General features: G+C 45.2%; 1 protein-coding gene across 2 annotated transcripts; it reads right to left on the bottom strand.

Moving 5' to 3' along the window:
* Window positions 1-6,005: 6,005 nt before the first annotated feature.
* LOC123411983 (alpha-amylase type A isozyme) lies at window positions 6,006-8,477 on the bottom strand. Of its 2 annotated transcripts, none has more exons than XM_045104943.1 (5): window positions 8,331-8,477; window positions 7,901-8,210; window positions 7,648-7,780; window positions 6,566-7,380; window positions 6,006-6,479 (listed from the first exon to the last, which is right to left on the bottom strand). In XM_045104943.1, exons 2-5 carry the CDS (start codon window positions 7,988-7,990, stop codon window positions 6,201-6,203), a joined length of 1,317 nt encoding a protein of 438 aa, XP_044960878.1. In that variant the 5' UTR covers window positions 7,991-8,210; window positions 8,331-8,477; the 3' UTR covers window positions 6,006-6,200. The 2 variants fall into 2 exon arrangements, with proteins under 2 accessions (XP_044960878.1, XP_044960877.1); XM_045104942.1 differs by having other exon boundaries at window positions 7,901-8,192.
* Between the last annotated feature and the right edge of the window lie 1,378 nt (window positions 8,478-9,855).

Raw genomic sequence — 9,855 nt, 5'->3', positions numbered from 1 at the left:
GACAAGTAGGGTTGCAATAAATATCAAGCACAATGAAATCTACACGCACATAATTTTTGTTTGCAATAATAAGCACATCATTAATTCTACCTAAGGGTTTCTTAATGGTCGAATTCGCAAGATGCAAGTTTAGGGAACACTCTTCAATATTAGTGAGACCAAGCACATCACATAAATATTTATGTATAGTTGAAACACTAGCACCAAGGTCGAACAAAGAATTGAATTTATATTTATATATCTTAATTTTGGTAGTAGCTTCTCACTCATCATGCAACTTTCTAGGAATAAAAACTTTAAGCTCAAGTTTCTCATCATAAGCTTTTACCATAGCTTCTACTATATGTTGAGTAAAAGCTTCGTTTTCTTCATAAGCATTGGGTGAGATAATAATGGATTGCAACAAGTAAATACATTCCAATAAAAATAAATTATAATAATTAAAGTCCTTGTAATCCAAGATAGTGGGCACATCACTAGTTAAAGTTTTGACCTCTCCAAACCCACTTTTTCAGTTGTAGCATAAAAATCATCACCCTCCAAGCAAATGGGAAGCTCCTTAACAAGAGTTGACTCATCTCTAGTACCTTTATCATTAATATTCAGATAAGTAAACAAAGACTCAATAGGAGAAGTACCAATCATTTTAAGATCTTCATCATGATTCCAGTAAAAATCGGGTGGAAGAGCTTTTTCTAGGAATTCCCGCTTAGGGTTCAAATTAGCAGTCCTCTCCTTACTTTCATTAATAGAAACTTGGATATATTTAATAGTCTCATTAAAATCATGCTTAGGAGGCAAAGCTTTAATTTTAGGAGTTTCTACACCAAGAGCAATTATATCCATGTTTTTAGCCAAAGTATCAACAACCTGCAATTTTTCTTCTACCATAGTATTGAAAACCTTTTGAGAATTAATGAATTACTTAATTGCGTTCTCAAGATCACATGGTATATTATTAGTATTTGTAGAAAAATTTCCATAAGAATTACCATGAGAATCTCCATAGTTGTTAGAGGAATTACACGTATACGATCTAGAATTGAAATTACCTCTATAAGCATTGTTGTTGAAATTATTCCGTGGCATAAAGTTCACATAAATAACACTATTATTTTTATTAATCAAAGTAGACAAGGGCATATCATTGGGATCAACATGAGTATTTTTATTAGCAACCAAATTCATAATAGCATCCACTTTTTCACTCAAAGTAGCGATTTCCTCAACATAATTTACATTCTTACCAGTTCGATCTCTCTCGATATGCCATTGAGAATAATTAGTCATGATGTTGTCCAGAAGTTTTCTAGCCTCTCCTAAGGTCACATCCATAAAGGTACCACTAGAAGCAGAATCTAGAAGATTTCTAGACATAAAGTTTAGTACATCATAGAAGTTTTGGATAATCATCCACAAGTTTAAACCATGAGTGGGGCAATTCCTTATTCGGTTTCATTCTCTCCCAAGCTTGTGCAACATGTTCTTGATCATGTTGTTTAAAATTCATTATTTGATTTCTAAGGGGATGGTCTTACCAGCAGGAAAATACTTGGCAATAAAAGCATCTTTACACTTATCCCATGTTCCAATACTATTACGTGGTAAAGATGAAATCAAAGCTTTAGCTTTATCTCTTAGTGAAAAAGGAAACAATTTTAATTTCACAATATCATTCTCCATATTATTTTTCTTTTGCATATGACAAAGTTCAACAAAGGTATTAAGATGTGAATCGGGATCCTCATTAGGACTTCCCGAAAATTGATCTTTGATGACAAGATTCAGTAATGCAACATTAATATCAAAAGCCACCGCACTAGTGGCGGGTGGTATATGAGTACTAATAAAATCATTGTTATTAGTATTTGAGAAGTCGGACAACTTAGTAGTATCTTGAGACATGGTGACCGAGCAAGCAAAGTAACAAGCATGCCAAGTAAACTAGAGAGTAAGGCAAGCAAAGAAGTAAACTAGAGAGTAAAGCAAGCAAAGAAGTAAACTAGTGACAAGCAAAGATAAATATTTTGTATTTTTTATGATACAAAATAAATATACCAGCGAATAAAAAGAGGAACAAGTGAATGAAAATTTGTGTGAAGTTACTTAGTAGTTGGCGATGATATTCCCCGGCAACGGCACCTGAAATTCTTCGTGACACTTGTGATCTGCATTGGGTTCTCTGTGTAGAGGAACGGTTATCGCAACGCAATGTGGGTAAGTATTTCCCTTAGTTATGAAACCAAGGTTTATCGCACCAATAGGAATATCAACAACAACCGTCTTTAGCGGCTGCACACAAAAGAACAAAAGAACTTGCACCCAACGTGGTCAAGAGGGTTGTCAATCCCCTTGATCTCGTTATTTGCAAGAAAGTGAGATGTGTAGATAATTATAAATTGAAAAATAAAATTAAAAAAAGTACATGGAAGCAAGGTACTTAAGGTTTTGTAAATATATGGTGAATAGACCCGGGGGCCATAGTTTTCGCTAGTGGCATCTCTCAATAAAACAACATACGATGTGTAAACAAATTACTGTTGGGCAATTGATAGAAAATAGATAGTTATGCGATATTCATGGTAATGATCATGTGTATATAGGCATCACGTCCATAAATAAATAGGCCGAGTCCTGCTTGCGCCTATTACTCCACTCATCAGTCGATATCCAACATGCATCTAGAGTATTAAGTAAAACAAGGCAATGCATGGAGAACGATGACATGATGTAGACAAAGTAAACTCAAGCAGTATGAATAAACCCCCAACGTGTTATCCTTAGTAGCAGCAACACAAAGACGCATCTTATCCCCTTCTGTCACTGAGATATAGAAACTCGCCAGGTTGAACCTACTACAACGCACCTCTCTCACCGAAGCAATATCAGTCTAGTTGGCCAGACTATTTCAATAGATCGGAGAGAATTACGAAGCTACCATAATCATCCACATAAGAATCATATTAGCATTCAGAGAAGACTCAAATATTTATCATGGATAATCTGAACATAAACCCATAATTCATCGGATCCCAACAAATGCATTGCACAAAAGGATTACATCATATGGATCAAAGCGAAGATGTGATGATCATTGTATTGAAGATCAAGAGAGAGAGAGAGAGATTGCTATCTAGGTACTAGCCATAGACCTGTAGATCTATGGTGAACTACTCATACATCATCATGAGGGCATCAAGGTTGATGAAGAGGTCCTCCGTGATCGATCCTCCCTCCGGCAGGGTGCCGGAATAGAGCTCCAGATGGCCTCCCGTCGGAATAGAGACTTGCGGTGGCGTAAAACGTGTTTCGGGACTGCCTCTAGGATATTTGGGATATATGAGAATTTATAAGCTAGAGAATGTAGTCGGCAGATCCTCGAGGGGCCCACAAGCCAGCGTCGTCTTGGCTTGTGGGGCCCTCGGGTGGCCCCCAACCTTCTTCTAATACTCGTTGGTCTTCTTTTGGTCCAGAAAAAATCTCCAAAAAGTTTGAGATCAATTGGAATTTATTTGGTATTGAAAACCTGAAATGTGAAAAACATGTAGAAAACAACAAGTGGCACTAGGCACTCGGTCAATAGGTTAGTGCTAAAAAGTAATATAAATTGGTAAATAAATACCCAAAAAGTATCCTATAATAATAATATATCAGCATGGAACAATAAAAAGTTATAGATACGTTGGAGACGTATCAACCCACTGTATGCTTTCTTCGAGGGAGAAGTCTCTAGTGAGAACTATGCCCCGAGGTCTCTACAAATTTAGCTACAAAAAACAAAAATACCTTGCGGTTATTATTTAGTTTCTTTTTATTTTATATTTATATTTATCAAACTATCTATATATCACTACTTATCGCTTCCAAGTAACGAGTTCAAGGGGATTGACAACTCTCTTGTCCCCGTTTGGTGCCAGGGTGTGCTCTTTTGTGTGCAGGTGGTGAAGACGGGAAATTGTTTGGTCCTTCTATTGGTTCGATAACCTTGGTTATTACATGGGGAAATATTTACCTCTACTGTGCTGCATCATCTCCTCCTTTTCTAGGGAAAATCCCAACACAATTTACAAGTATGAGACACCACATGGCTAGGTGTGCCCATAGAGAAGATCGTTCTGTATTGTCAGAACTAGACCAAATCAGCATCACCCTGGAGCCTAGGAATACTTTACACCCATGGTCCAGCTGCGCAGGAACCTTTTCGACAAGCAGCTCGGATCAAATTCTCATGGGACTTGTCAGCACGAGGTGGTTCAAAGCACCTTGGGTGTGGCTCAACACGGAACTTCGGATCGGGGAGAGGACACTTTCATTGGACCACCTTCAAGTTCGAGTTTAAAGATGAATAGAAGTTCGGATGAGCCAAGGTGCGGCCATACTTGAAGATTTTTTTAGAGGCTACTGATGGTGTCCCGGCTAGGGGGTCTCTCACCATACCGACTCTCGTCCTGGTGGGCCTGGCCATGGACCCCCATGCAGGTTCCGTCCTTAGCCACTTCGAGTAGCCCATGATGATTAGAAGGAAGATCCATAAGACTTGACATACACTCTAATGGACTCGTGGAGAGTCATGTCTCCTCGAACGTAGCTAACTAGGACCTTGTAACCAAAGGACCCCCTCCCTCGGTATCTATATAAACCAAGGGGACGGGCTCGTAGAACACATATTAAAATCTCATGGTAAACACATTGTACTTTGTATACCCCAACGTAATAATACAATCAGAGCACGACATAGGGTATTATCTCCTCGAAGAGCCCCAACATGGGTAAAAACCTTGTCTCTTTGTTACCATCATTTCGAGATGCCTAGCTTAGGATCCCTACATCGAGATTTGCTGGATTTAACACCGCACATGAAAACATAATTACTCCCCATGTTTTTTTAACATTTCTATACTTTTCTCTACTTTTGAATTAAATAGAGTTACCTTAGCCTTTTCAGTGTCAGCACCAAAGGTCTCGTTGGGATCCATGCTTGCGCAATGAGAATCACAAAGATGTCATGGACATGTTTACTTCAAATCAAAAACAAAACCAACAAGCAAATGCACAATGTAGACTCAATCAAATATCAAATAATCCTACCTCACGAACCACTCCCAAGAAGGAAGGATGAGAGAAGGAGAGAAGAATATGTGAGAGGAGAAGAGAGGAGCACAAAACGAGAGGAAAAAAGGAAATGAAGCGCCGGTTGTGGGAGGAATGGGGGGAAATTGAAGCACCGACTCCACGAAAAACTGAAGCGCTAGTTGCACAGGCTCTACTTGGTAACGCGGTTGGTTTCTCCCTTTGCCCTCCGCTCACCACAAACGAGACCTGTTCATGGACAAACCCGGTCCGGAGGCCCGAGCACGAAGCCGGCTCAAAAGCCCGAATAAAACCCAAAATGTACATATAAACATTTTTTATTTAAAATATAGATATAATAAATTAATGTAATATCCTAAATATGATTAATTTAATTAAAAATGCCATTGTTCACGCGCTTAGGGCGGGGATTGGGATTTTTTCTTCACGCTTTGCCATGCCCGGCCCGAACCCGATCCGGCCCGACAAATGATCAGGTTTACCTCATCTGCTTCCCAATGTGGTTCCCACTACCCCAACTTCCGCCTCACTCCCCCTTTGAAATTGAAGAAAAATGGGAGATGCGTTTGAGATTTGAGAGATGTAAAACTGACAGTGTACTTGTTTTGAAATAACAGATCAGCAGAAAACAAACTACTCCCTCCGTCACGGTTTAGAAGGCGTGCATGCAAATTCTCTAGGACCTAGGTGGTTATTTATTGGCTGTGAAATGAGTTAAAAATAGCATTCACACTACGCATGCATATAGAAGTAGTAGAACGGAATACTAATTAGCTGCTAGGAGTAAATGCAACGTGCCTTAATCTTTGTCTATTTTGAAAACGCACGCAAGTCTAACTGTGGCTTTTAAACCGTGTCGGAGGGAGTAGTATCATTCCATATGATAATCAACCCACCAGATTCACCCCCACACAGATGGTACAAACTCGAATTTATTAAACCTCTTCGTATCCTCAGTACTTTATTTACTACAGTCGTGTGAGCAATTCGTATAGCTCATCAATTTTGGGTACAGGTATACATAGTTAATCATATCCGCGTGAATACCAGAAGTGAATCATGTACTTCAGGAAATTCATGCTCGATCGAATGACGGATCAGTGCAGACTTCAGCTCCGTTGTAGTGTTGCCGCGGCACCGTTCTTCTCCCAGACGGCGTAGTCGTTGCCGTGTGCCGAGGTCACGAACCCGGCCGGGATCACCGCCCCGACGTCGTACCTGGACCCGATCTTCACCACCACCTTGCCGTCTATCTCGGCGACGTAGGCATCTCCTTCGTGCATGAGGATCTTCAGAGCGCTCGTCGCCGTGATGCCGTTGCGCTTCCTGATCGCCACCAGCGCCGCGATCTGGTCCTTAAACCCCCAGTTGAAGAAATGGTCGTAGAACTGCAAATCATCGAGACAAACGGTTGAAGAAATGTGTGTAAGAGTGACAGTTGAGTGAGAGTGAGCTCCGGAGCTGGTTTGCTTACGATGCATGGGATGCCGGGGTGGGTGAGGATGTACGCGTAGCCCTGCATGACCTTGTCGGAGGGGAATGGCCACATGGCCTGCGTGGAGCCTGTATCGTGGTTGTCGACGAAGGTGACGGCCTTGGCCGGCCACCATCCCATCACGCCGGGGGCCTTCCCCTGCGGGTCGATCAGCCTCCACAGCTCGCCCTCCACGGCAGCGTTCAGTATCCCTTTGGTCGTGAAGTCGAACACCATGCCTGCCGAGGCCGCGCCGCCCACCTTGTCCACCCAGTTCACCAGATTCTGCCGGTGCGCGTCCTGGTCGTAGTTGGGCTTGCCGTCGCCGCCGGTGGCCATATTGTCCCACACCTCGGCCACGGCGAGGCTCGGGGATGTGCCGTCGATGTACACCTTGGCCATCTCCGGCGAGTAGCCCCTGGCGAAGTCAAGGCGCCACGCGTCGAAGCCGAGGTCGCTCTTGAGCCAGAGGAGCCACTCCTTGAGCTCGCGCTGGACCCGGTCGTTGAGGTGGTCGATGTCGGGCGCGGCGGCGAAGTCGGCTCCGGTGTCGAGGTTTGCGGTGCCATCGGAGTATTTGGTGTCGTCGCGACAGATCATGTGGGGGCCCCAGTCGAGGCGGCCGTCGGAGGTGCCGCCCTCGAAGATGCAGTAGATGCCGCGGCTATCCTTGTAGTCGGCGCAGCGGTGGTTGATGACGATGTCGGCGATGGCCTGCACGCCCTTGCCGTGGAGCGCGCCGATGAGCGACTTGAGCTCCGCCGCGTTGCCGTACTTGGACGCGTCGATGTCGTACAGCCGACCAGGCATGTAACCTGCACCAAGTATATCGTTTTAGTTTGTATCTACGTATATTTGATCCAATTTTATTTTATTTTGCGGACACTTGATCCTATTTGTACATTTGGTTTCTCCGTGACTAGTATAATATCTTTTGAAATCATACTGTAATTTGCAGTCGCAATCAAACTTAGCATGTTGTCCACGCCACGCCTCTATGATTCCTTCCCTTTTTCTGGGTCGGCTCTAGATGTGGGGACACGAATGATTTTGGTGGGAAGAGGGAGAGACCGGAGGAGGACCTTCGTTGGAGACGGAGTGCGACGGCGGTGGCAGCCAGACGTGGGTGACTCCGGCAGCGGCGATGTCGTCGACCTTGCCCATCATCATGTTGTACCACCCGCCGCTCTGCTTCCACGACTCCCAGTTGAACCCCTGCAGCATCCATTAAGCTCCCACGGTTAGTTAAGCTCCTGAGCTCTGATTCTTTTCCTCAGAGAAACAAAGTATCCAAAACAAATACACGAATCAAAAGGGAACCATGAGCGTACGTACCTGAAAGAGGACTTGGTGGCCGGACGCCAACCCGGCGAGAAGCAGCAGCAGCAGCAGAGAGAAGCAGCACAGGCTGCCGTTCTTCCCCATGGCGCGCGCTACTGTCGATTGTCTCACTTACAGTACAGAACACTCCTTTTCTTCTCCGGATGAATGAAGGATTGGCTGACTGGCTGATCGACTGATGGGTACAAGTGCACTGCTTGCTGCGTATTTATAGGCAGTGGATGGCATGGCATGGCAGTATTTAACGCGAGCTACGTACCGTAGAGTGTGTTGTTGCTTGGAGGCACTGCATGGATACCGGACTCTGTTACGATAAAAGGTGCATCCGGAGCCGATGACGGTCAAGTCAATCCGGGGTGGCACAAGTTCCATAGATAAAGATAGCGCTACCCAAGTTGGGATCGAAACCCAGCGTTGCTCTTACCTTTTCGGATAACTGATTTTGCAATTGGAAAATAAGCATGGGCGAGAGGAGAGGGGAAGGGAGTAAACGAATTGAACAACATGGAGTACAAGACTTTCCATGTTTCCATCTCCATGGCAGGAAACTCAGTGCAAAGTATATATCTGTACGACTGTGCAGAACAGATCGGAGACTGATAGACCGTTGTTAACGTGGTGCAGCAACAGAAATATCGCTGCAGAGGACACTCTATTTTGTGCTGAGGAACCAACGGTCGAGAACGAAGCCGTAGATGAATGATGCTCGAAGATTTTTGGCGTGTGTACGCGACGACGCATCGGAGTAAGGGGCTAGCCGTGTTGTCAGGTGCTGCGTGGCTTGGAGATGGAGAGCGGATGTAACAGAGACAGTACGGGCACCTACTCAGCACACAGTGAGAATTGCTTAAGGCCGTACATTATCGTCAGCAAACACGAGAGGTTGTTATTGTATACACAACTCCAATGCGGCGATTCATTTCATCCGTTGTCATCCTTTTGGGTTGGTGCGGACAAAATTGATGACTCAACGCGTGCCAAAACGCGTCAGCTTCGCGTCCGCGTCGATCCATTTTCGGCCCAAATTTGAGACTGAAATGCGTCGGTGGGGACGCGCGGCTCCCTCGATGTCTGCCCCCAACCATCCGGTCAACATAATTTATGACGACCGCCATCCTCGGGCCCACGCGTCAGTGACCTTGGTCGGCCTTTTTTAATCCGAGTGTGCGGTGGGGTTCGGCCATCTGCTTCCAGAACCCTCCCCGTCCCTATCTCGTCACCCTTTTGTTTCCTCGTCGACGACCCATCATCCATGGACAACGACGACAACCTCGTCGTCTATGCCCGCGCAATGCTTTCAGAGGAGGTCGCCTACCTGCAGGCTAAGAGGGCGATGCACCAGGTGCACGAGCGCGCCCGTGCTACGCCCGGCTTCTTCCAGAACACCCTTGTCGTCCACCCCCGCGCGCTTCTTCCAGAGGAGGCCGCCTACCTTCATGCTAAGATGGCGCTGCGCCTCGCGAACGAGCGCGCCTGTGCTGTGCCACCGTCGACACCAGCACTACCCGCGCCGACACAGCCTGCCTCCACTCGGGCACAGCCCGACCTCGCCCCCGCACCGGCACATCCCGCCCCCGCTCCGGCACAGCCTGACCTCGTCATCGCCGTCGAGGACGCCTAGGTTTTTTTCTTTTTCATTAATAATGTAACGCGTGGACTCTCGTCGGCCTTCGTGGCCAACTTTTAATGTTTAATTATGCATGTTTGGTGCATGCCGATAAAAATGAATCGAGCCAGTGTTAGGCACATGCATCGATCCAAACGTCGAGCGGACGTTCGTGTCTGTCTGGCCGACTCAAACAGACAAAAGACGAACAAAATCGCCGTCCGTTTGGGTGGACCCGTTGGACTTGTCCTTATGGAGTGGAATTCTCTCGGATAAGTGCTACAGGTATTTTTCGTCCGGGTCCAGACAGGTGATTAGTTGCTTGCATGTTCTTTAGTTAATA

This window comes from Hordeum vulgare, chromosome 7H (assembly GCF_904849725.1).
Source record: "Hordeum vulgare subsp. vulgare chromosome 7H, MorexV3_pseudomolecules_assembly, whole genome shotgun sequence".
In the NCBI taxonomy this organism is placed as follows: Eukaryota; Viridiplantae; Streptophyta; class Magnoliopsida; order Poales; family Poaceae; genus Hordeum; species Hordeum vulgare.
This window is presented reverse-complemented; position numbering and strand designations above follow the sequence as displayed.

Bases quoted from the DNA above. Each gene is read 5' to 3' on its own strand.
- LOC123411983 (XM_045104943.1), bottom strand. From the start codon at position 7,990: ATGGGGAAGAACGGCAGCCTGTGCTGCTTCTCTCTGCTGCTGCTGCTG. The intron at 7,381-7,647 runs GTCCTCCTCCGG...TACTTGGTGCAG, and splicing joins GCACTCCGTCTCCAACGAAG to GTTACATGCCTGGTCGGCTG. The intron at 6,480-6,565 runs GTAAGCAAACCA...GATGATTTGCAG, and splicing joins ACCCCGGCATCCCATGCATC to TTCTACGACCATTTCTTCAA.